General features: G+C 46.3%; 1 protein-coding gene across 1 annotated transcript in view; it reads left to right on the top strand.

Annotated features, from left to right (window-relative positions):
• Positions 1-25,440, top strand: part of myo1d (myosin 1D) — a 61,700-nt gene extending 36,260 nt beyond the window's left edge. The window contains exons 17-22 of the mRNA XM_062378392.1: positions 3,003-3,226; positions 3,779-3,917; positions 4,642-4,746; positions 4,927-5,040; positions 11,018-11,172; positions 24,346-25,440. Coding sequence (XP_062234376.1) covers positions 3,003-3,226; positions 3,779-3,917; positions 4,642-4,746; positions 4,927-5,040; positions 11,018-11,172; positions 24,346-24,502 — 894 coding nt within the window. The 3' untranslated portion in view covers positions 24,503-25,440. The remainder of the gene's footprint in view (positions 1-3,002; positions 3,227-3,778; positions 3,918-4,641; positions 4,747-4,926; positions 5,041-11,017; positions 11,173-24,345) is intronic.
• Positions 25,441-27,205: the final 1,765 nt, after the last annotated feature.

The following is a 27,205-nucleotide window of genomic DNA, read 5'->3' as shown; positions in this document are numbered from 1 at the left end:
CTTATTTTAGTGACTCACTTCTCCAATAAGGAGATTTTATTGTGTGTCCTTGCAACATGTCGGACTATTGTGTGTTATTTCAAGCTGCTGACCATCGACAACGTTCCTCCGATCTATTGGTTCCACTCTCGTCTAATTGATGGATGTTCTGTCCTCAGCCGCTCAATCGGATCTTCAATACTCTGAAGGAGGCCGAGTTGATGAAGATCAATTTGAACACGTTTGCTTTTTAAGTTCATAAAGAAAAATTAATCCAGAGCCCAAAAAAATGCAAACCACATAAAGGCAGGAGTCGTGGTTGAAGGAATGAGGAACCAGCCTCAGTGCAGTGACGGTGATGTCACCGGTAGCTCTCTATTGATTTCTGATGATGCTGAGCTCCGACCCGGTGTCTCCCCGTGACGGCCTGTGGTCAGAGCACGTTGCAGCTTCGGCAGATTGTGTCACAGGCTCTTGATTCCACCCCCTCCCCCCCCCCCCCCCCCCCTCCCTTCCCTCCGCCCACTGCATATATCGAGCATGTCACTGTGAAACCAGCTCGATATCCCCAGAGGACGTGGAAACTCAGGCGTTCGGCAGCGGATCCCAGTGAAGTGTGTCCACGGTGCGGACGGGCCCATCTGTCTTCACCTGTCAGGTTTTTAGTCGTGCTGTTAATAATCAGCTAATGGAGTTTTATTAGAGCTTCGGCCCCGATGCTGTTAGAATAAAGGCTTCCAGCAGCAGGTCACGTGTCCTGTCGGCCCAACATCTCACACCAGTTGCCCTGGCACGTGTGATTTGTGAATGCACTCGCCCAGTAGGGATTTCAACCCCCCCCCCCCCCCCGAACTAAAACCCCAGCAATCTGTCCCGCTTTGTTGCGACGACAAAGATCCCCAATCTGGCTTTGATGATCTCGTAAATCCCGGGGCCCCGGAGCGAGGCGAGGGCGGGCTCCCTGATGGCAGAGTCTCTAAAAGGATGATCAGATGGCTTTATTGGCCATAAGAGTGAGGGGGCAGACCGTCGGGGGGGCCATGTTATTGGCCTGATTTATCCACAGTCCCCCCCCCCGAGAGTCATCTTCATCAGCTCGCCACCGACCATCGTGGCCACTCCCGCTCCGCTGTTAGTGAGGCAGAATATAAGTTTATAGGGTGTTTGTGCCCGTGTTGGCTGCAGGACTGCTCCGGCTCTTCCCTCTTTCCACCTGTCACACACCTTAATGAGGCTCCACAGCCGGGGGGGGGGGGTGGTTTATCTCTCTTTTATCTGCTTCCTGTTTGCTGCTCACCTCACCCAGTTGTTGCTCTGGCACAGGCTCGTGCACCACGTGGATATCAGGCACTGAACATCTGACTTCACCACTTTGTGTTTGACATGCAGATAAGATCAGCACAGAGCAACAGCCATTTTTAAAGCCTTAATATGTCCTTAATATATTCTCTGACAAATTAATGAAAAGTTGAAAAACATCACATCTGAAGAAAATGCCAAATCCACCCCAAAAATTGTACAGCTTCTCCCTGAACTCACACCACCTCCTTCCACCAAGTTTCATGCTCATCTGTGGTTTTTCCTCACAAACAACACAACAATGGATGAAAAACACAACCTGCTCAGTGGAGGTAACGCCGCAGTTTAACCTTGCGCGTCCAAAATCCAGTGGAGCTCGACTTATCCTCTCCTCTGCCAATTATTACTCACCAATCCCTTCAGGTGAGAACCACCTCCTCCACAGTTTGAATATGCAAATGCAGGAAATCCGTCTCCCTGCCGCCGGGCCCTCCCCCACACTCAAATATTCATGATTACTGTGCATTAGAGTCAGATGGAATCCAGGAACCGTCCTTCGCTGCAGAATATTTAGCATTGTGTAGGTGTAGGTGTCTTATATATGTGTAACTAATGGAGAGGGTGTGTGTGTGTGTGTGTCTGAGGGAGTGTACACTACAAGGGGAGCATATGGAGGTGATTTTATTGAGGGGGGGATCAGGAGTTATGGTTCCCTGGGGTCCCACTTGCATCTATTATTCATGCTTCTGAGGGTCTGATAGCCGTTCAACCTGTGTGTGGTTACAGGCTTGAGACTGGGCTCCTTGTTTGAGCCCCTGTGTCTACCAGGACGGATGAATAACAAATAAATGTCTAATGAGTTCTAATGAAGAGCAATGAGAAAACAATTTATTTTTAGAATCCTGAAGCCGAAACACAGAATTATACATTAGCCACAGAGGCAGTATTCTGCTTTATTTATAGCTACAGTCGTCATCGTGATTTAGATCTTAATGCGGGGGGGTGGAACCTCTTCATGATCGGGCTTTTTACCGCCAGTGCATAAAGACTAAAATAGCCCGGGGAGCGATGGCTGCTCTACTAAATAAATCAGATCTAGATACAGTCGTTCTAAATGTCCCATAATCCTCTCTGCATTAGTGCAGCTCCTCCTGAGCTTAAAGGACCAGTTCATAGATTCTACACATTATACACACAGCTCGTCTCCATGAGTCTTCTACAGATCTGAGGTTTTTATTCTGAAATAATTAGAGGGGCGGAAGATGCACGGCTTCATACTGCAAAGTACTAGTATTTATTTGAGTACATAGAAACACTTTTACATGGTGAAGTACAGAATTTATATTTATATATCCATTTTCGAGGCAAACCCTTTGTAAAGAATAGAAAGAATTGTGCAGTGAACAGATGTTAATACGAATAGTTTGTGTAGCAGAGATATTAATGTGAATATTGTGCATTAGTGAATAGAAAGAGTTGCATATCTGTCTGTATGTATCTCGTACATTGAGCCTGTTGCAAAAATAATACATTTGACCATGGTAAGACTTTCTGGGGGGAATTCAAAAAGTGATTTACTCAGTTTGATTTGTAAAAATTAAGAAGCCTCACAAACACAATGATTTGGTTCAGTTGAGGATTTTTACTCTCACTGACTTTACCCATGTTGTCATATTACCAGCTTCTCTAATGACAGTATATGTATTTCTTCGTGTGGTCTCCAGGTGTGGAGGGGCACCATCGCCCGGATGCGGTACCGGCGGATGCGGGCGGCCCTCGTCATCCTTCAGGCTTACCGCCGCTACAAGGTCAGGTCCTACATCCGCGAGGTCAACCGGCGCTTCAAGAACGTCCGGTCCATGAAGGACTACGGGCGACACGTCAAGTGGCCGACGCCGCCGAAGGTCCTGCGCAAGTTCGAGGAGTCGCTGAGGAGCATCTACAACAGGTAGGGAGACGCCAGAGCAGCAGGGGGAGGTTCCAGCTGCTGAGGGGGTCGAATTCCACGTGAAATTACATTTAAACATTTTACCGTTTGCTTCCAATTGAGTCGTTTCAAGCAGAGGACGAGTCTTTGAAGGGTTTGAGGAAAATCGTTTTTCTCTGCTTGGATCCGAGCTTCACCGCAGGACGCGGCACCCGGTTGTTTTACATCCAGATGAGTCTCTTCAAGCCGCTCACACTCGTTTCCTTCGGCCTCGGGCTCAAGCTGAGCATTGATTTCTCTTCCTCCATCAAAGACTCATCACCACTTTTTCATCCCCACGTCCGTTTGAGTTATTTTTTATTGTAGCCGGGCTCGGTTGGAAAATAGCTTTCCCAGAAAATGATGTTGGCTGTCGGGAACTGGGAGTGAAAAGCCAATAAGTACACTACAGCTGAGCCCCCCCCCTCCCTCCACAGCCCAACCATCAAGGCACAGTGCAGGATCCTCTGTGGTCACAGTTGTTTGTTTTCCACTCTGAGTTTTCTATGTGTGTTTGGTTGTGTCTACCTGCAGGTGGTGGGCATGGACTCTGATCAAAGGCCTTTCTCCAGAGGAGGCCCTGCGGGTGAGGGCCAAGGTCGCCTGTCTGGAGGCCCTGAAGGGCCACAGGAGCGACTTGGGCCTGCAACGAGCCTGGGAAGGAAACTATCTGGTGAGCAGGAGGGATTGTAGGCGTCTGGCTTGTATGTAGCTTTGTTTATTCATGTTTGAATAGATGTTTCTGCTGTGAACTGGTTCTATCAGCTGGTGTTACTGTCACTAAAATCCACATTAATGCTGCGATTGGGACCTCAATATCTTTTTAATGCCTTGGCTAAAATGCTCAGAACTTATCAAAACTAAAAGCACACAAATAATATCGTTGAGATATGAGGAAGACCGGTGTTCAAGCCAGGAAGCTTGAAGAAGAGGATGAAGAAGAACTAGATGGTCCCATTTTGTTTTTTTAAAACGCTTAAATAAATCAGTTACCTAGTGTCCTACGAAGGAGGAGTTCACCTTCTGTGTTTTCTCCCATCGAGTCATGTTCGACGCCTGGAACCGAAAAACCAAAACCAAAAAACTGAGAAGCTGTCTCACCTCGCTGTCTTGCCAAACTAACGTGTTCACCGAGGTGTCACATCTACATCTGTGCCAATCGTAGCCAATATAAACACATGTCAACTGTAGAGTCAATGAATGCAGATTGTTTCTTTTCTCAGAAGTGTTTAATAATTCCAGTAATTTCATAAAAATGTTTTATAGCCTTGATATATCAGCGTGTGCATTAGAAGCTCTTCCTCTCCGTCCTCCTCTGAACCTGACGAGTGTCGGTGCTGTGTGTCTGTCAGTGTCTCTGACAGTTTCTCTGTGTGTGTTTCTTTTGTGTTCCTCAGAAGCGAGACAGCCCCGACAGCGCCGCCTCCTTCACGCTCGTCTCCAGCGAGCTGCAGCGGAAAGACAAATTCATGAGGGTGCTGTTCTCCTGCAATGTTCGCAAGGTAGAGGATTCATCCACTGTCTCAATCACATGTGTCTGTACAGGAAAGAGATGCTCCTGGATTACCCCCCCCAGCCTGCAGGGGGTTCAGTTGTTGATATGTGTGTGTGTGTGTGTGTGTGTGTCAGCTCTTCCTGTTTCCTGTTGGGGGGGGACTAATGAGGTGCTTTGTGTTTCCCAGATCAACCGTTTCCACAAGTCGGAGGACAGGACTGTGCTCATCACTGACCGCCACCTGTACAAGATGGATCCCCTAAAGCAGTACAAGCCCATGAAGAGCATCCCCCTCTACAACGTAGGACACCTCCTCTTCCTCACAGCCTTCTTCATCACACACACACAGGGTGGTTAACACACAGGGACTTACTACACACAGGGTCAAACTGTACTTTACTACAGATTTACTGAATTAATTCTGTATTGATTCAGGAGGGAGAGGCAGTTTCTCTTCTGCCTGGAAGTCGTGGTATTGATGAGAGGGAAATTAATACAAAAATGTATTATATATAAATACTTGCAGAATAAATAAAAATACACGAAAATCAGTAAACAGACCAAAGCGTAGGAACTTAGATTTACGCACATTAAAAGCAATGACCTTGTTCTTCAAAAACAAAATTTAAAAGGTTTTTTAAATAGTTTACAAAACCTTTTCTAGAGCAACTCTGTGTGAGAATCCAAATGTCTGAGTCAGCTGCTACAAAACCAAAAGAATCCACATATCTCAGGATGAAGAAGAGGAGCAAGGTAGATGAAGACGTTGGAAAGACGAGTAGATTCCAAAAGCACTGATTATCCACAGCAGAATTCAAACGTCATGTCCGGCCTCATGAGTTCAAGTCTGAGAAAAGCTGATTTACGCAGCTCTGCTCAGGAGGTTGGATCAATTCCCTCTTATGATGAATCAATAAACTGGAGTCTTGAGCCGAGTTAAGCTTTTGGATAAAGGTCTTTCTACTGAGACGCATTGGACCGTTTCATGTCAGTGATGTGTGTGGGCGGTTGCACCAGGAGCGTGATATATAACATGAGTCTTCCACAGAGACGGAGAAACATGCACAGAACATAATTCTAAATATACAGACTGTATAAATCGAGTTATTATAGGCAGAGCTCTTCTTGATGCAGATCCATAAAACCCTGTTAAAACCCTGTGTGTCACATGGGAGAAGGACTAATGCAGAATTGTTTGTGATGTGTATTGAATTACAGGTTACACACTTGAGCAGCCTGAATATGAAAATCCATAGATCAAATTACTGCTCGGTGATATGCTGCCGAGAGGAGACTTGTGTGTTTGCTGCTGATTCATCCAACGAGCGGCTGGAGTCTCATATTTCTGTATAAATTGGAAAAGATGAATATTCAGCGAGTCAATAAAATGAGCTCTTGATAGTTTGTTTTTCTGCCTCATGTCTGTGTTTCGTGATGTGAGAATTAAAACACAAACATCAGGCCTGAGTGGCAGTTGTGGCTCAGGTGACTGTTTTTACCACCAGACCTGTTTTCATGTCAATATGCAAAAAATGTTATTTTGTCTTCTCACTGAATTTGGATCCATTTCTAGAGGCTGTTGTTTAGTTTTTAAATGTTTTCGTGACCTGGTCAGAAAACACTTGTCAGTCACACATCACATTCACCAGCATGTTACTCTTACCTAAAACTGTGAGGTTGCCAGATTTCCGAACAACTAAATTGACACCTTCATTTAATATGATTTTTTTAAGTCTGTTTACGTTGTTTTTGCATAATCCTGCTAAAAAAACAACAAACAAACAGACAGTGGTCGCTTTCCTTGGTAATTGAGCAAAATAAACCCTGTAGCTTTTATGTGATCATTTAAATATTACCCAAAATGTTGAACTGTTTAATCATCGCCTCTTCAAGCCCAAATTTAACCTTCACAAAATGCTTCCTACATTTGAAACGGCCCTTTGAAAAGGAGACAACCAGATGATTCCCCCTGAAGGTAGAGAACTGAAACTACAAAGAGCAAATGAAATCCATGAAGGTGAAGTTAAGAAAACAAACAAGAGCAGAAAGCGGCGTTTAATTGTCAGGAAAGTATTGTCTGATCAATCCTTTTGGCTCTGCTGTGACACTGACCTTGGAGGTGAGGCGGCAATGAAACAGGAAGTGAAGGCGTCAGATACGCCCCCCCCCCCCCCCCCCCCCGATGCCTGGTAAAGCGAGTGAGATATGAGGCTGACGTGCAGTTGACGGCTATGACAAGACGTCCCAGTGTTCAATCTGACAGAGTGACAGGAGGGAATTACAGATGGACACCAGGAGCCTGGGCGGCTGCATCTGGAAGGGAAACTGGGAGACGGCAGTTTAGACAGATGGCGGCAGAGAGAGAGAGATCAGCGGGAGTTAGGCAGATTCTTGGTTATTGGACATTGAGTCACACACACACTCATGAGTTGATGGATAGAGCTCAGTCATATGAGGAGGAGGAGGAGGCACAGTTTGTTGGTTCGCAGCTTTCACACAGCGACACCACAGGAGGAGCATAGTACACATTATAACTGTGTTCCAGTTCAGGGGCCAGGACGCCGTCTACACAGCCCACGAAGGACACAACCTTTGTGGGCAGCGAAACAAAATGGGGACAGCGTTTTGGTCCAGATCAAGGCACTTGCGTGAAAGAGTTTTTTTATATGTATGTGAATTGCTGGTTTCCAGTTGAGCTGCTGCTGCTTCACGTGACACTAAGAGGGTTGAGGTGGTTCAGGCTTCTCATCTGGATGTTTCTCCGGCTGAAAACAAAATGGAGACGCCTGATGCGTTGCGTCTTGATTGAATTTAAAGACAGTTGGGCTCAGCGGAGGTGATCCCTTAACAAAGTACTTCTTGTTACCTCCGCCTTTTTCTGTCTGTTATCATGCTTGCCACAAAACATGGTTTGGCTCCGATGAGGAACCGTTAAACTTTAGTTGTGGATCAGGCGGCAGATCCAGAACCTTTGAGGGTGTTTTTCAACAATTCATCATCAATTTCTCAGAGAATAACTTATAGATCTTAATTGACACAAGCTGCCGTCCTAGTTGTAACTGAGAAGAGAAGCATGAATCCTCACTGCTGCTCTTTCACGTCCATGATATCAGGACTGTTAATGCAGTCAGTGTAAATGCAGGTGAGAGGAAGTGCTGAGGGAGCTATCGATCGGAGAAGGTCAAACAGAGGGGAGAGCAGTTAGCTCGTTGTTGATTAGCACCGAGGGGCTAACACCACACAACCCCCCCCCCCTCCTCCATGCTGCACCATACTTACTGCTGCTCACACCGTGGGCCCTGCTGATGAATGGCCGGTGCTTTAGTGAGGAGCCAACCACCGTCTGCCAGAGGATTTATAGGTCAGTTAATGCCTGCGCTGCAGAAGCAGGATCATTACATCGTCTTCAGTCGTTAAATAAAACAAACACAGTTGAGGAGACGTGGATTCCATCGATCGAGCTGCTCTGACTCATCTCACTGCTCCCCCCCCCATCTTCTCTCTCACCTTCATCCTCTCATTCTATTTCTGTCCTGCACCCATCCCCGTCTCACCCGTCTCCCCCTCTATCCCCCATATCTCAGTGTTATCCCCCCCCCCCCCACGCTGCCGCCGCTTCTCTCCTCCCGTTGTCATGCCAACTTCCCAGGAGACAGTGTTGTCATGGATACCGAGCGGCACGGCAGATCAGCTGATGTCTGGTGTCGTTCGCCTCCCCCCCCGGCACTCGCTCTCCTCCCATACTTTCTCGCTGCTGTATTATTTTTATTGTATATTTTTTTATTCACTCATGTTATTTACATTATGAGCACTTGCAGGAAAAAATCCCATGTGCAGAACTCAGAGCAAAGGATAGAAATGCTGCTTTTGGAAATTATGCAAATCTATTAATACATGGGATCAGGATGAAAATGTGTTAAAGCATAAATTATCATTTTAGAAGCAACTTGCAGGCTCCTCATCACACGAGTGGCTGACTACAGGACCTTCAGAGCCTCCAGGGTGTCCTGTCACCGTCTTTATCCTGCTCTCCATCCTTACAGGAGTGTCGGGGTGTGTTATATAACCAATAAGTTGCTCCTGTGAGAAGAGACGCTGCTGATGTCCTCATGACAGCTGCAGCCCTGTGACTGCAGGTTGACATTGTGCAGTACATGTACACTCTGGGAACACGGCTTCTTTAATAAATATACAGAGGAGACATCAGGCAAAGAGTTGTTTTCTCACACATGCTGCAATCGACTCTAGAAAAAGCTTCAAGATCACGCTTGAGGCGAGAGGTGTGAAAAACACACGAGAAGCAAAACTAAGCTATTTCCTCTCAGAGATCTGAGATGTTTATGCTGTTGGCAAATATACATCTTAAACCGATTCAATTGAAACTAAGAGGAAGGATGGAGGAATATCTAATTTAATCTAAGAGCAGATTGGATGTAAATTAATGTATTTTCCACTGTCTTCAACATTGAGACATTGAGCGTTGGCCTTGGTGGAGCTACGTGTTCGCTGAGTCGCCTAATTCAATAAAAAATATAAAAATCATGTCGATAACACTTTCCTCCTGTTCGAGTGGAAATCTTCAAATGTCTGGTTTTGTCTGAAAAACTGTCCAGAACCACAGTTTACTGTCATATGAGACAAATACAAGTAGGAAATCTTCTTTAATGAGGAAACTGGAGGAAGAAATGATCAAAAATAATTGTGATTAATCAGCCACAGAATTGATGACACACAGATTGCGATGGTGATTAAAAGACCCCTCGTATCGCAGAGTGTGTCGAGGGCCAAGTTGCATTAATGGACTGTACCATCGTCACGTGTGTGTCTGTTTGTGTGTGTGTGTGTGTCTGTGTGTGTGTGAGAGACAGACGAACAGCTGAGCAGATGTCTGGGAGGATAAATGCCTCTAATGAAGTTCATTCTCAAGTTGAAACTGATCGGGCGGATTGAGACAAAAAATTGACACAAGGCAACAAATCAGAAAGTCTCATTACCCGACTCATTAGAACACAGAGTCTGGTTCCAATCAGTTAAGCCTTTAATAAAAATGTAAATGCAACCGCTTCCGTGCAATTAGCTGCGGCCGGGTGGCTCGACGGAGAGAGGCTTCGCTCGGGGGTTTGATTCCCGGTGATTACGTGAAGTGTTTGTTTGTGAAGTCACAGGCGTCGTGTTGGAGCTACATGAGCGAGCTGGGTGTGAAGCCCCTGGGCTGGACCCGTCCTCCTCCTCCTCCTCCTCCTCCTCCTCCACCTCCTCCACTGGGGGAGAATTAGTCTCGGTATCACAGTGGATATTAATGCACCAGACTCACCATACTCACCAGATGCCCTTTGGCTGTTTCCTCAACAAGCAGCGGCCGAGTTCAGCTGAGAGGCATAAAGGGAGATGGAGGAAAGCTCAGGTGAAAGAGAAAGAAGAGGGCGAGTTAATGAGCCTGTGTTTCCTTCACCTGTGAAGATACTGGTTTCTGCCTGTTGGGTCTGCATTGACGACTGGGATCCCCCCCCCCCCCCCCCCCAGCCTTGTGTGTTTACATTGTTGTGTGGTTTTAAAGGGCTCTGATCGGACAAAGTTTGATTGGTCCTTGGGGAACCTGATCAATAAATCTAACTCCGAGCTCCAATTCCTGAGAAATCTATCGCACCAGTAGACATCTGATACTGGCCGCTGTGGATTCATCCCCTCCGCTGAGGAGCTGGTGTTTTCACCCGTCTGTTTGTTTGTTTGTTTGTTTGTTTGTTTGTTGAGGATCCGGATCAGCAGGCGGATCTAAGAATTATTTTAGACGCTCTTTACAGAACATTGATCTTTACTTGTTTTTTTTATATCTGATCCCAATACATGTTCATATGTAAAAGTACCTTTGACATTATTTATCATCCATTTAGATGATTTCTTGTGTCAAACTGTTTTCCTATTCTTATTTTATTTGTATTGCCCATATTCACACATCACAATTTGCCTCATAGGTCTAAATAAGGTGTGACACCCTCTGCTCTTAACCCTCGAGTGAGAAAACAATATGAAATCAAACCCTATTAACAGTGAACCTCATGGTTTTGCTTCCCTCAGATGTGAGAGTTGTGTAGTTGTGTTCACTTCCTTTTGTCTGCACCAACACAACCTCGCTGCGTTCATGTTTATCCACAGTACAGATGTTTACCTCAACACACTCTCCTCTCTTTGCACATGTTTGTGTTTCTCTGTTGGTTCTTCATCCATGTTTATCGTGTGTTATGTGCCCCCCCGTCTCTCTCTCTCTCCTTGTGTCCCAGGTGACGGGGATGAGCGTGTCCCCGGGGAAGGACCAGCTGGTTGTCTTCCACACTAAGGACAGCAGGGACCTGGTGGTGTGCCTGCAGGGAATGGTCCCTGCCAGCGAGAGCCGCATCGGGGAGCTGGTGGGCACCTTGCTCAGCCACTTCAAGAGGTGAGCGGCTTCAGATGTGTGTGTGTGTGTGTGTGTGTGTGTGTGTACTGGTTTTTTGTTCCCTCTTCAACACAAACATTGACCTTATCAGGACCAGTAGACCTCCTGGGGTCCGGCTCTTGCTCCCTAATGAGGCAAATCTCACTTCCTGAACTCCTGGTGACGGTGAAGCTGTGAACTGCGGTCAATGCAAAGTCCTAATAAGGAGGGCAAACACCTATATGTGTGTGTGTGTAGCCTTGCTGGTGAGTGTGTGTGTGTGGTGCTCCATCACTGCCACTCGCTGATGGTATCGTGCTTCATTGTGTAGCCCGTTTGTCTGAAGGTGTCGGGCAGAGCTCGGCCTCCCGTGACGACCCTGCATGCGCCGCGCACGCCGACTCATCCATCACCGTAGAACCAGCGACAGGACAAAGGCCCTGTTTGTTTTTGCCGGTATTTTGTGTGTCTGCATGTGGAGGAATCCCTGAGAGCTGGTGTGTATCTGCACTGGCTGATCTGTAGCGCCACAGCTCCCTGTAGATGTGGCTTTAACCTTTATCTCTCCTTCACCGTGCTGCTCGGTGCACAATGTGCAGCGTGGCAGGAGGCGAGAGGAGCAGCTGACGGCAGCAGCACCGCACGATTGATCCTCCTCGAAGTGACGTGAGGCCGGAGCAGGGCGCCGCTGCAAATAAAACCCTCGCTGTGTCACGTCCATGTCGGGATATCCGAAGGAAGAGTTTGTTTTCTGACATTTTCCGAATCTGCTCGGCCTTTATCAGGTTATTTTTCATGTTACAGTGAATTTTATATAACAGGAAAAACCAATTCATAAGAACACAACCCTGTTCTCAGCCATGATGCACCACTTCTCCAGAAATTCAGAAATACTTCATTGTTATTTTACAAGAAAGTCAGGGGGGGGGGGATTAGATTCCCTCTCTCTCTTTCACGTCATCCTTTTCCGTTCATCTTATTTTTGACAACATCCCCTTTGTCACGATCTCTCTCTCTCTCTCTCTCTCTCTCTCTCTCTCTCTCTCTCTCTCTCTCTCTCAATCTATCTCCATCTCTCTGCTCTCATTCATTTCTGGAGACGCGGCAATGAAATATTTAAGCCTGTGCTTCTGCTGAGGCCTATATTTAGATGAGTGTGTGTGTGCGTGTGTGTGTGTGTGTGTTGATACGACTGCAGACACTCTGCATCTGTCTCACACACAACCTCTCTGCACAATCACTGGAAGATTCAGGGAGTCCACTTCAGTTCAGCTGCTTCCAGACGTGACCTGAACTCTGGAGATCCCCTGCAGCTTCTCCAGAGGTGGTTGAGAAAGACCCCAGGACCTTCTGGGGACGTTCTCAACCACCCGGCCCCCCCGAGTGTCACGTCCATGTGATGTAAATATGATCACGTGATCTCCCCAGCAGAAGTAATACTTGACTTCCTGCCCCTGTGTCTTAACAACTTTCGAATCTGAGCCTTTTCCAGCTTGTTTTTATTTCTTCTCATTCAGTTTGATTGTGTTGAACGTGCAGCATCACACAGACTCACTCTGCTTCACACCTTCCCCACCGGGATCTCTACTTAAAAATAGCTTTGTGCTGAATTATTCATCCACCTGCTCGATTCCCAGAGGTAGAAAAACTTCAGTGTTGAAGTTTTTTACTCCATCAAATGCAACTAAGCCTCATTCTTCAACTAAAACATTCTTGTTACGTCTACTAAAGAGAAGTGGAAGGTTTAATCATCATGTATATCGTTTCATAATATGTTCAGATTGTGTTAATATAATAGAAACGCCCTGTGGATTGTCTCTGTGGCAAGAGCCTGGTTGTGTCTCCACCAACTGTTACCCCTGTCCATGGTGAAGGATGAAAAACCCCTGAGCACAAGATTGATTGTGTGTCTGTGGGTGAGTGTGTGTGGATGCGTTTGTGAGTGAGTGTGTAACGAGTCGTTGACAGGAAGTTATTTACCCTCGGCTCTCGTCCTCTGTGCGTTTTGCTGCATCGAGTGGATTGATGTTTGTGAAGCGATTCGTCGATGGACTGAGATCTGAGTTTACATCTTTCATTCTGAGTGACAGTCTAATACAGAACCTCACAGAACTGGTCCAGTTTATTCCTCTTCCCACTTGTGAAGGGTCCCAACGCCGTGTTTGGGAGCCACTGGGTTAATCGATGGAGAAACCACTTGTCCCAGCAGCCGTTGATGGTTTATTGCGTTGGTGAAGGTCTTCAGCTCCACCTCCGTGACAGATGTTCATGGATTCACTGCCCTCACATCTGTCTTCAGTGACGTCCATTCATACTAACTCTCCTCTAACCTCCACCGCCGTCCTTTGTCCTTCTCCGTCTTTTCCTCCCACTCATTCCTCCCCTCCGCCCCCCTCCCCTCCCACCTCCCTTCACCATGAGTCAGCATTAGTGTGCTGTACACAGGCCTTCATTGATCTGTCCTGCTCTGTTTGTGTCCTTGCTCCTGTCCTCCTCCCCGAGGACCTGATGTTGGAACATATGGAAGCGAGAGGACGTTAAAGAGTGAATCTGGAATCTAGAGCAGAAAGGCAGTGAAGTGGAGTTAGAGGTGGTAGAACTGGGAGACATAAGGAGGAGGTGCAGATTTACTTGTGTTGTTGTTTCAGGAGTCACGACTCACTGTCAGCGTCAGCCGGTGATGGAGCGAGACGAGGAGTTTTAAATCACTGAAAGACTTTATCGTCTATCTTGCTTCTGCAGTGAATTCATTACGCCCGCTGCCGAGCTCGTGTTTTCGTTGTCGTTCATCTCTCCGTCAGAAGGATTACTCAAAAACGACTCCATCAATTATCCACGTCATTTTGTGGCGGGGGTGGGACGTGAGCCGGGGAAGAGCGCGTCACATTCTGGAGCAGATCACGACTTTACTTTAAAACTCACATGATTTTCAGTGGTTTTCACGACAACACGTCTCGTCCAGCTACTTGATATCGAAGTCATACAGTGTGTCCAATGTTGTAGCATTTCAATCAATCAACTTGTATTTTTACAGCCTATATTCCCAAATCACAATCATCTTAACCCTCAGCAAGAGTAAAACAAACAAAACAACTCTCGACTGAGGCTTGAGTGCTGATGACTGGAGCGTTTTTATGTTCTGGGCCCTGAGAGACACCAAGATACTGTTCGGTTTTAATGATATCACCAAATGTACAGTGGAAGGGTTTTTCAAATGGTCCGATCCGGAGTAAATGGTGTAAAACAGTGGTACAGTCCGTTCATTAACGTAGAGACTGATAAATATTTCTGAATGAAAACAGTTCAGCTCAATAAATGTGTCAATGTGTGTTTTCCTTCCTCATCTGGAGACGGAACTAACATCATTTATTAGAGTGAGATGAAAAGAGAGAGAGAGAGAGAGAGAGAGAGAGAGAGAGAGAGAGATCCGCCTTTGTCTTCCTCACCAAGGTCGCCCCTTTCTGCTGAATCAAATATTTCATCCAGATAGAAGTGTGCTTCTCTCTTCTCCTCTTTCCCTCCATCCCTCCTTCTCTATTTCCTCTCTCTCCATCCATCACCCACCTCGCTGCTGCTGCTCCTCCCCCTCCCCCACTTGTTTTTCACTTCACATTCCTCATCCCCCCCCCCTCCCCTCCCTCCCTCTCTCTCCTTTCTGGGGTGCTGCAGATGCAGTTCCCATGGCAACCACTGGATCCATGTTTTGTCTGATACAAACGTCGTCCATTAATAAACCTGCTGGAGATAATAGAGGAGTGAGAGGGGGAATGGAGAGACTGGAGAGAAGGATGGAGAGAAAGATGAAATGTGTGTCGGAGGAAAAGGGCCCGTGCTTTTATTCTGTAGACAGGAGCTGCTTTTCAAACTGTCTTTAACGTCAAATATTAAAGAATTACTTTTCTTTGCATCATGGAGGCACGTGCACAATCCAAAATATGCCTATTGCCCCCCCCCCCCCATGCTTAAATTAGTACTTTTAAATTGAAATGTACTTTTCTATTGACTCAAACGTCTACAACTGTATTTCACACATAAGAACTTTTGCTTCTCTTATCAGTTAAAGTTCGGTTTGGTGTTTGCAGTAAAGTTTCAGGGTTTTTTTCTTCGTGCAAAACTTGTGCCTCCGCCAAAAAGGCTCTTTAAGGATAAACTATCTGCATCGTGGTTATATAACCTCAAATTTCAAAACGCACAGAATCCAGACGTGGACACACACAGTCGTTGTTGTGTGTCCTGCTCGTCTCGTTGGCACTGGGCCGCAGCCTGGGGGGAGGGATGGAGGCTGAGTGCAGGCCGGTGCATGTGTGTGTGTCTGTGTGTGTGTTCATGTGTGCCGGCTGACTGTAAGTGAAACTGTGCAGTATGTGTCAGAGGTTGTGTATATGAATGAGAGGAATATGTGTGTGTGTGAATATGTGAGTCGGTGTGACCTACTTTTCCGCTGCAGCTCCTGAATTAATGCACCTCAACCTTCCTCTGTCGGCGTGTTCGTGTGAGGACAAACACTCCGAGCTGAAACTAAACAACAACAACAACAACAACAACAGTTGTTGACCTAACTGAAGCTGCCAAGACACGTTTCATTCTCTCAAGTAACAAGTGTCGGGGTCAAGTGTTTAAAGAAAAAGCTGTGTCGAGACTCTGACCTGAAAAAGAATCTTAATTTCTTGATCTGTCGACAAAACTACTGTCGATTGTGTCAGTTAATTTAATTTGAGATAAAACAAACTATTTAAAAAAGATCACCTTTTCTCTATTTCATCAAACTACTAATTCAACAAACTAATTCAAAGGGAGTGCTCGGGGGTTTAAACAGGCGACCGGCGCTCTTTGGTTAGTTATAGGTTCCAACGATGCAGTAACACACAAAGTCTCATGACACACAAACAAGATTGAACTCTTGTAATTAGCTTTGACCCTTTGACCCTCAGCCTCATTTCAAATGTCTGCTAATGGGCCGAGATAAGAAACTGACGCTTTTATCCAAAGTCCACAGAGTTTCTAAACATCAGTTTGAACATGAAGGATTATTTTCCTCTCAATTTCAATTGTAAATTATTTGGCGTGGCTGTCATATCATCTTTTAGATTTTCTCAACGAGTCCCCCCCCCCCCCTGAACTTAGCCCATTAACTCCCACTTTCATACAAAATTCATTTAAACACAGGGCCTGTCCCTGATTGCATAATTAGTTTCCGTCTTATTAAATCAGACGCTAATTACAATAAACAAATTGTAAATTGAATGAAGGTCTCGCTGCAAATTAGCTTTTTGTGTCACAAACTTGGCCCTCGTCCTATTTTTAATGACTTATTTTGGGAGGATTTTCATAAATACATAATTAATCATATAAATGCTGCATATTTGAGGCAGTCATTTCGTCTCATCTTATTTGTGTTTAGAAAAATATTCTCAGGCAAAGACAATTAAAGCTGAAACTAAATCAGTTGATATTATTTTGATAAATGATTATTTTTGTCAAATATGTGGTTTTCAGTTCCTCACATGGGAACATTTGTTTTTCTCAATCTGACTGAACCAAAGATCTTGGGATTCGCCCTGTGATGGATTCCCTCCACTTTTCAATTTTTCAATTAGTGCAGGAAATGGCTGACAGACTCTTTCCACTTTTAAATGAGTGCAGGGACTAATTGTGTCAATATGTTACACAACTGTCACACAACTCAACCGGTCTGCAGAGGAGGTGAAGCTATGCTGCTGCTGCATGAGGAACCAGATCTGGTCTGTTTGAATCTGAACACCGCTGCATGAATACTCATAATACCTCTGAATATTTATATATATATATATTTTCCATATAATAAATATAGAATTCTAGATCTACTCCTGGATCTGCCTCCTGAACCAGATCAGCAGCACATTTAATTGGTTCTCCCCGGACTCCTGATTCAACATCCTTCCACCAAGTTCTGTAGAAATCCATCCAGTGGTTTAACGGTAATCCTGCTAAATGACACATAACCTCCTTGGTGGAGGTAATAAATCACTTCCTATTACATATGAATCATAAACACTCTCCGATTTAAAACACCCTAAATGCTGCTGTAGGAAACTGTCATCTTTAATTCCAAATCAACCTCTGGATAGAGTCTATATATTCATATTTAATGGTGAGGCCGGGAAAGGACATATACATATATATAGGCACATGCACGCACATGTGGGTGTGAACTATATCTATATCTGCTACTTGGCCGCGGCTGCACCAGCAGAGTAGCTGCCTCTGTGTTCCCACAGGAGCCTCACTCTCATACTGGAGTGTACATATATATATAAATATATATATATATATATATATCTATATCTTATGCACTCAGCATCTTCAGATAGAAGCATTAGTTAAGTGCTGTACAGTTCAGATGATACAGTTGGAGCTCTGCTATTTTACCGCCTCTTCATTGACCTCCACGTTTGCCCCATAATCCCCCCCCCCCCACCCCCGACACACATGTTCCACCCAGCAACAGCTCCGCCATCTCCCACCATGAGGCCAATTATGATTGGACTTGCATCGCTCTCTCTCTCTCTCCCCCCTCCTGCTTCACCTCCTGCTTCTCCTCCCCCCCCTCCCCCCTCATCCATCCTCCCTTTCCCTCGTGCAGCTCCTGCTCTCGCCTCCTCTCCTCATCTCCCACCTGCCATTATTCTCTTCACCTAACGTCTTTCCATCCCACCTTTCCGTCCTTGTCTCCCCGTCCCCTCTCCTCTCTTCCTTTCTCCCCCACACATCACTCACTCATTGTTTCCTCTGTCTCTTTGTTGTTCCACCTCACGCTGCTCAAATCCATTTCATCCATTTCCTTTCTGTTGTTCACGTAACGTCCGGCCCTCGAGTGAATCCACTTCACCGACCCGAGCTCGTTAAACCATCATCTGCCTCTCAGTGTGGATCTGGACCGACTGGAAGTGTCTATGAAACCAAAGACTTGTGGCATCTCCCCGTGGACTGACCAAGCCCCTGATGGGGATTCAAGCTGCACGTTCAAACCTTCCCACCTCCGAACAGAAGGTGGCGACGTGTCAGTAGATGAGAACAGATGAGCTCTTGATTGATGCAACGATCGGCTTTAATGAACCGAATTGGAGGCGTCGACACAGGAGGAGCGAGCGCTCGTCCTCCACTAACGAGCGGCTAATTGAGGCGGCCTGTCTTTTGTGTAGTGTTGTGACTCACTGTGTGCTGTTGTATTGATTCACCCCGTGTGTGTTTGAGCCATTCAGGCCTGAGATGGTGCCCTGGCCTCCTGATCGGTGAGCAAGGCTCAGCTCGGAGAGAAGAACAATGATCCAGCACAGGGTCGACCTCCTGCACACACAGACACACACTTAGCCCCCCTGCTGGGAGTCCATTGTGGCTCCGCAGTGTGCGACAGCCTCCACCATCTGTGGAGCCGCTGCACTTTCCCCAGAGACACGAGCCGGGGCTTTGTGCGTTTCACCGGTTCACTTTCATGTCCCACTGATCTTTAGACAGAGACACGTGCAGGTGAGGACTTTGTTTAACCAAAGCATCGGTGACCTCTGAACTCCTGAGAGCGGTTATTGATGACTGTCAATCACCTGCTGCCCTGAGGGAATGAGGGGAGTCCAGATGCCGCGGGGACGAACCCAACAGTGGTCCGCCCGCATTACTCCATCGTCTGTTCCCCTCATAGAAGTCAGCTTCACTTTAAGAGGCCTTAATGTATATTTTATATTTATATATGCTTCTCCTCGAGGGCTCAATATGCAGCGGATGTGAGACGTCACTAAACCTTTAGTGACCGCGCTGAGCTGTGAGCTGCTTGTGGCCAAATGAGCTCAATCAGTCATTATTGTTTAATAAAAAGAAATCAGGTTTCTGCTGTACCAATTTTCTTCTTATTCTCTTTTTATTTAATCTGTCTCTTGGAAAGAAAGTCAATTTGATGGAAGTGTAAATACAAAAAGAGTTCATCAGGATGACGTGTTGAAAAAGATTCAATATTCCAAACTTGATCCAGCTACAGCAGGACTTGTTTTCAAGTTCAGGATTTTTTAATCAGAACCAGAGGATTTGAAAACAACTGTATAAAATATCGATATTTTAAAATATATATATGTTCAGCGCCTCGTTCTCTCTCTGCAGCCTCCTTCATCTCGCTTGCTGTGGGTAGAGAAAGAGAAACACCAGCCTGGCTCATATCACACAGTGGTTTGACTGCAGCTTGTTTTAACTCTTCATATGTGATCAGACTTCAAATAGAGAATCACGAGAGATTTGGCAACTCGTCCTCATAACTACAGGACGTCAGCTCAGATGGATTTTAATCCTCGGCTCATCCTCGGCTCTGTCTCCTCTTGTGTGCTGAGGCCTGGAGCAGAACTGAGGCTCAGATGTGAGCGCTGCAGCTTCACCTCTGAACTCCTCTTCTCCATGTTTACTCACCTCCCTTTCGTCTGTTTCTATATTTTCACCTCGAAACACATTTTTTGAATCAATACCTTTTTAGCTGCCGGTGAATTTTCTTTTACTTTCTCTGTCTTTTTTTTTTTTTAAATGACCTACTTGGTTATCTCCCGGTTGTGAGCTCGGGTCTTTTGTCTGTAGCTCAGAGAGAAGATACCGGCTCAGAAAGACAAAGGGAAATAAGAGCGGAGCAAAAATACCCTGACTGAGGTGCAGTGTCGGGCCAAAGCTGCTTTATGGTTCAATTTCATACATGTGTGAATCTGCTGAGTTACTGGGTCATGGTCTTTTTAAGAGAACAGGTTTGATGCTGAGACGGATGCACCAGAAGGTTTTCAGTGCTGCACCCGATTCGGCCTAAAAAGGAAACAGCTACACACAACAATTAGTCTCGAGAGAACCAATAATTAGTAACACAATCAAACTGTTCAACTCTGGCTCAGTGAAGCTATTCAAAGAATCCATACTCAGCTGTCTCACGCCTCTGATCATCTCCATCAACTGTTTCTCTCTCAGGATGATTTTCGGTCTGTATCCAGGAGCTTGTCTCGTTCGACCGACTCCTCGCTCTGCGTGTGCGTCTTGCTGTTTCCTCTCCAGCGTGGACGTAGCACACTGGAGCACGTGAGACGCAGCCATGTTGAGACGGAGAGAGAGCGTGAGAGGAAGAGCTGCTGCGTCAGGTCTGGTGTTAAATGCAAATCCATGTAATTGAGTGGGCGGCTGTGAGGGAGGAGGAACAAAGATTGAACAGAAGAAGAGAAACGAAGAATAAAGAAAATGAAGATGGAGAGATTTTGATCCAACCAGAAGTAGGAAGCAAGAAAATTGGACGACAATCATGGTGAAAGTCACATGATCAACACTCAAGGGAATAGAACTAAAAACCTCAACCTGAACTAAACCATCTCCAACCCCCAAAACCTAAAGCATTGATGCGTCTCCACCTCCTTCCATTGTGCAGAAATCAAACTCAAACATCCTGGAGATGGTCAATCATGACCTGCCGGCTATTGAAGCTGCTCAAACGTGGTCGATCCGCTTCACCTCCTGAGCCGCAGCCGCCCCCCCCCCCCCCCCACAAGGGAGGAGATGTTGGTGTAACGTGCACGAGGAGAAAAGCCTCATATCTGTCAGTTATTAAAACAGCATGAGGTCTGCAGCCCTGACCTTCACAGCTCCATGCAGGTGCTCACATCCATGTTCTCAGCTGTGCTGTCTCCTACATGTTGATCTCAGTACGGTCTCACACGCTGAAATATTGATGTGAGGTGTTTTTAAATAAATAAAAATGAAGTTTTTCCACATGGCTTCGTCTCCTGCTGCTCTCAGACATATCTCTTTGTGCGCCTGCATTGTTCGGCTTCTCTTTCATCCGCCTGCCTCATGTTCAGCTCTGTTTGTCTCCTCAGAACCTGAACTCGACTGGTTCCATTTTTCTTGCTCAGTAACCGTTTCCTCACAGATGCAAATATTTGCCTCCTACATCTGTCTCCTTGATTAAATGGGGGCGTGCTGAGAATAGCGAATTCTGAGCCCCTGACGAGCTGTTTGTTCTCAGGATCTTTCTTTACTCACTGATATTCTAAGAGCAGCAGGAAGCAGTTTGAATTGTGTAGCTGTCGCTGTTTAAGCTCTTTCGTTTTATTTCTTTCATTGTAAAGTGGCCGTGTCATCATTAGGAGTGAGCGAAGGAAACTTTGAACACATCCTCAGATCCTGGGTCAGCTCTGCAGAGGTTCCTTCCTGGGGGGAGCCAGGTTCTCTGAGAGAGTGATGACTCAGATCTGCTACTGGAGGTAATCCTGGCTCCTCCATCCCAAAAATAGCCCGGACCGTCCTCCCCGCCCCCCCCCCCCCCTTCTCATTCTGGTTTCGACACACTTTTCTTCACGCTGATGTTTCTAAGCACTGTGCTCCCTGCATCTTCTCTGTGTCAACTCCTTCTCAACCGCTTTCTTAAACTCGAGCCCCCCGAGACTTTCTCCTGAACTTTTATCTCCACTTCTAAATTTAACTTAAACTCCCACTTAGCCTCCCCCCCCGCCCCCTGTCTCTCCCGTCTCCTCCTGTCCTCCGCTCCTCCAAAGACCGAGGATGTACTTTGGGGAGCAGGTGACCTTGGACTCACATGGCATGAAGGGCACAGACTCGCACAGGGAACTGGGGGAAGGGAAGAGGAGAGAATTGATTTTCCAGTTGGAGAGAGGACGTCCAGGGAAGTCTGCCCTCGGGGCTCCGGCCGGCTGCTGATGGGAAACACAGTCAGTCACATTAAGACTCAACTTTCAATTCAGAGACGACTGGTTCTACTGGTTCTACAGGATTGCAGTGGATCACTGGAGGATTTGATGGATCAGGGAGGAAAACTAAAACTATTTAGAGTAAACTACTCATATCGTGTATCTAGGTTTATGCATTTAGTTGTGATGATGGTTAATGTTCGGGTTGGGGAATGAATTAAGCAAATGAGCGTCCTCACAACCACAGAGAGACAAGTGTGTGTGTGTGACAGGATTTCAGACTAACCACCAGTCAATGGAGGACAGCTTGTCCAAATGGGGACAAATGGCACGTCCCCAGAGAGCGACTGTCTACATGATTGTGACCTGTTACAGTGTGTGTGTGTGTGTGTGTGTGTGTGTGTGTGTGTGTGTGTGTGTGTGTGTGTGTGTGTGTGTGTGTGTGTGTGTGTGTGTGTGTGTGTGTGTGTGTGTGTGTGTGTGTGTGTGTGTGTGTGTGTGTGTGTGTGTGTGTGTGTGTGTGTGTGTGTGTGAGTGTGTGTGTGAGTATATTTCTGTAGATGTGCAGCCTCTGCTATTTTCCCTGAGACGGAGAGATAACACATCAATATATGGACGGCTCAACACACACACACACACACACACACACTGTTACATTGGCTGGCCGGCAGCCATGACAGATGGGGGAGTTTAGTGCACAGGGGTTGCCATGGAAACCATCATCAGCGCTACCCTGAGCTTCTCCGCTCTTCGTAAGCCGACACAGACACACACACACACACACAGACACACACACTGTAGTGTGGGCAGCACCACCGACCGAATCTGAACAAATCACAAGGAATCAGATTTTACATTTGTTTCATATATTCTCATCTTGTTTATGTCCGTACCCTCACGTCTTGTTGTCTTCAGCTGAAGAACAACAAGTTGTTGTTCTCAGATAAAGTGTAAACATCTACGTGAAGTCATCGGATCTAGATGATGAAATGTGAATCGAGCGCTGAGGCCTCGGAGTCGGTGTCACGGAGTTTCACGACTTCTGTCCCAGGTTCAGACGAGAGAGACTCAAAGTGGAAGCTCCTGTGAACTCAGCAGTGATTTGAGGATAATGGATTTGTTTACGAATGAAGCAGTGATCAGAGAGAAAGTGTGTCACAACGACAAAGAGGTGTGTGTCTGTGTGTCTGTGTGTGTGTGTGTGTGTGTGGGTGTTTACTGCCCTCCCTTCAGTCAGACAACAGTCGTCCTCTCGCTCCTCCTCCTCTCGTTTAGATTACGTTACACTTTCTTTTCTCTCTCTCTCTCTCTCTCTCTCTCTTTCTCTCTCTCTCTCTTTCTCTCTCTCTCTCTCTCTCTCTCTCTCGCTCTCTCTCTCTCTCTCTCTCCCTCCCTCCCTCCCTCCCTCTCTCTCTCTCTCTCTCATTTTCTTCTTCTCTCTGATTCCCGTCATCGATCCTGTTTAAGAGCGAATGAAGCCGAGCAGCCGTTCGCCCACAGTCGCTCTAACTCGATGTGACAGGCGCTAAAAGCCAATCGGCTGCTCCCCCCCCCCCCCCCCCCCCCCCCCCGGCCTGGCGACGCCATATGGACCGTTCCTTCAAACGGCACGGCCGCCTCAGTCCGTCTGTTCTTCACCTCGATATTCTGACTCTCTCTTTTCACTGCTCGTGCTGCATCATAATCCTGCGCGTGCTCCTCATCATCATCTTCATCGTCAGGCTTTCTCACAAAACGAACGTTAATCCGGCTTCAACGCAGATCGTCTCTGTCGGCCTCTTCAGACTTCAACTGATTTTCTCCTCCACTGAACAAACCATTTCCTCCACTGTGGTTTCTCCTTCAGACTCTGACACCAGCTTTTCAAAGTCCTGATGCTGATGATATATTACAACCTTATTCTCATAAAATTAAACCTTTATTCCTTTATTTTTTATCCTCACAGTAGAATTTTTATTTTAAATTAAACCTTTATTCCCTCGTCTCTAGATATGTTTTTCCTGTAAGTGACACTAATCATACTGTTCTCTATCCTACACAGTATCATTTCTCTCTTACACATATTCATACACTTCCACAGTCATTCATCAACGTATAATTCTCCTCGACAATATAATATCCATGCACAATAGTCTTCATTATATTAATACTACTGCACAGGGGCTGAGTTGGACAAGTGTGATTTATGACCCTGTGCGTGCGCGTGTTATCGTGTGTGTGTGTTACTGTGATGTAAAGAATAATGAGGGTTTTGTGAGATTATGATGAACAAGTATGATTTATGGTGTAAACAGCCTCACACACACAGCCTCACACACACACACACACACACACACACACACACACACACACACACACACACACACACACACACACACGTCACTAATGGATCCTTATTTTGTATTTTAAGCTTGTGCATTAAACCGACTGAATACAATATAAAAGTTTAATTGATTATTCTCTAAATGTGTTTTACTAAATGTCTCCCGTCTTCCCTCCGCAGTGAGAAGAGGAAGCTGCAGGTGAACGTCTCCAGTCCCATCCAGTGCAGCATGAACGGCAGGAAGTGCACCATCATCGTGGAACCCAAGATCAACCAATCACAGCCGGACTTCACCAAGAGCCGCTCGGGTTACATCCTGGCTGTTCCCGGCAACTGAGATCAGACAGTGACGGACGATTCCAAAGCAGGCCAAGATGAAGATGAAGATGATGATGATGATGATGATTCACATCTTATTCCCTCCTCATGTTTTCTGCTGACAGTGGGACAGCAGCTCTTTCGGAGCTTTGAGGGGATTGAACCTCAAACAGCAGAGTCGTGTCAAATTGGACCTGTTTTCTAGATTTCTATGCAATGCTGCGATGAAAAGGAAGCGTTAGCATTATGCTACATGCTAAATCTTATTAGCTAAACAGGTATAAAAGATAATATGCACTGTCTCTTTAAAATCCAAATTTAAAATGATTCGCTTCTGTGCAATATAGAGTTTATTGTGATTGATTATTGTGAGTTGAGATGAGAGGAGATTAATCAGCAACTTGCATCATAGATATAAAAGTCCAAAGGTTGAGCAGGAATGAAAAATCCCTGCGGCTCCGCATCAGAAGTGAAACCCCAGAAAATGAAGTCTGAAGATATGAATGATTCTTAAAACACCTGCTTTAATTGAGTTGTGGATTTTATTCTAAGGAATAATAATGTTAATTGACTTAACTGAAGACTTAATGAATGGAACTGTAATATCCACTCGTAGTTTGTTAAATGTTTACAATCACGTGATAATGAGTGAGAATCAAGCAGTAGTTCAGTGACAGGATGTTCTGCAGGATGTGTTGAGCACATCCACGACATCGCAAAGTGCTAAAATCTGTTAATTTAAAATCCTGCGTCTTATAATCTTTACTGCAATGTCTTTTATAATATTCCCCGATGGCACCTGTACTGCATCGAGTGCACAACTAATACTGAGTCATACTGTAAAGGGACAATATGAAGATTATAACCAAAGCATTACTTTCTACAGGAGGGTGCATGATCTCTAGAGCCCTGTTCACACAACACGGGTTCAGGATCAGTCAGATTCGTGTCTCTTCTTGCTGTGTTGTTTTCGTGAGTGAACGTAGTTGGGGGGGGGGGGGGAACCTCCTGTCGCAGTGTGAACCCAGCGCTACAGGAACTAGACTCCAGCAGATCACAAGGCAGGAAGTCGTGTAGTGTGAACCGGGCTTCAGCTCCTGGACTCTGAGTGTCGCTTCAGAGTCCAGGAGCTGCTCCCATTGTCTCGTTCACTGTCTCTGTGTTCAGTGAAAAGCTCTTTGTAAATCTCCCGTTCATCGGTGAGACCAGTGAGTGTGAGTGTGGGAGTGCGTCACTGTATGTGGGTCAGTTAGCTCCTTCAGCTCGGAGGCTTGAGGACGGAAGTGAATCAGACTTCTGTTCTACTTTACTCTAACAACAGGAGGACTTGTTGTGTGAATGCTGAACCGTCAGGAGACGCTGTCCTCGTGTCCCTGTGTCCTCTGGTCGCTGACGTGTCTGCGCTTAAACAATATGATATTTTTCCAATCATTGCAGAAATATATACGCTAGCACAGATGCTGAGGAGATGAAGACGTCTGACTTCAAACTGTGTGAGATTCATTGATCCGTCCCAGTCGCTGCTGCTACAGAGCGCCGGTCGCCTGCTCACTAAAACTTTACTCAAAGTGGCCAAATTCAACACTTCACTTCTCTGGGTCCTGTACGAGACACACACCAAGTTGTGTAGCTGATGTGTGGGTTTGATGTCTAGACGTGTGAGACACAGATTTGTGGAATCAGTAGAAAGATGTTCAGCAACATTCATCCTCCGTAGCTTCCCCCCATCTGACCTCAACGTTCCCTCAAAGGTCAAACGGGTTTCACCTGGAAAACGTGTCCTTGGGGACAAAGGAACGAACTCCATGTGCTGATGAAGGTCATGTGATCTGATGGAAGCTGCAGTAAACACAAGCTTCATGGATTGAATGTTGAGATTATTTGAGATTTGAGATTTGTCTCCCACCTCAAGAATTAACTTTAAAACCAGTTTTTACCAACTATAGTTTAGAACTTCCTTACTGACACGTGATGGATCGTTTTCTTCATCGACTCTTTCCACGAGAGGAGACTCAGCGTCCGGCCTCGTTCAGGACTCAGACGCTCACTTCACTTCGATTGGGGGGGGGGGGGGGGGGGGGGGGGACTTGTCAGCGCTCTGATGTCGCCCGAGTCTTGTGACAACGAGTCGTTTATCTTAATTAGTTTGCGAGCGGCCCTTTGAAGAAGCAAATCTCCGCTCCACCACGCGGCTCTGTGGCGAGATGACCTCGTGCTGTTGTTGGATGAAGGCTCTCGGTCATTGGTGCGTCGGATTAAAGGAAGTGACATCTGGAGCGTTAGGAGACGGATTTCACTTGGTGCAGTGGCTGCCTGCGCTCGGGGGGGGGGGGGGGCGATAACGCTGCCGCTCTCCACATCCCTCTGCATGGTGATCCCCCACAGGGCTCCACTATGCACCGCTCATCATTAGGATGGACTCCGTGTCACTCCTCACTCCAGCGCTTCTCTCTCTTCTCTGGCGGTGGTAAAACGAGGGGGTTGGTGAACAAAGCCTCGCTCGGCCTTCTCTCCTCCTCGACTCCCTCTGCTTTCTTTTTCCTCCCACTCCCCCCCCCCTCCTTTTCCATTCCCCTTCCCCTGTCAGATCGCTTGGCTCCTCGCCCGGCTCGGCCCGACTCCGCCGTCCTGCAGGGCACTGGAGGTTTTTCCTGTTTTCTTTGTTTTTCTGCTGTTGTTGTTTTATACTTCAGCCGTCCTGTGCCCAGGAGGCTCTCAAATG

Source organism: Platichthys flesus, chromosome 20 (genome assembly GCF_949316205.1).
Source record: "Platichthys flesus chromosome 20, fPlaFle2.1, whole genome shotgun sequence".
NCBI lineage: Eukaryota > Metazoa > Chordata > Actinopteri > Pleuronectiformes > Pleuronectidae > Platichthys > Platichthys flesus.
The sequence above is the reverse complement of the archived record's forward strand: the minus strand, read 5'-3'. Positions and strand labels throughout refer to the sequence as shown.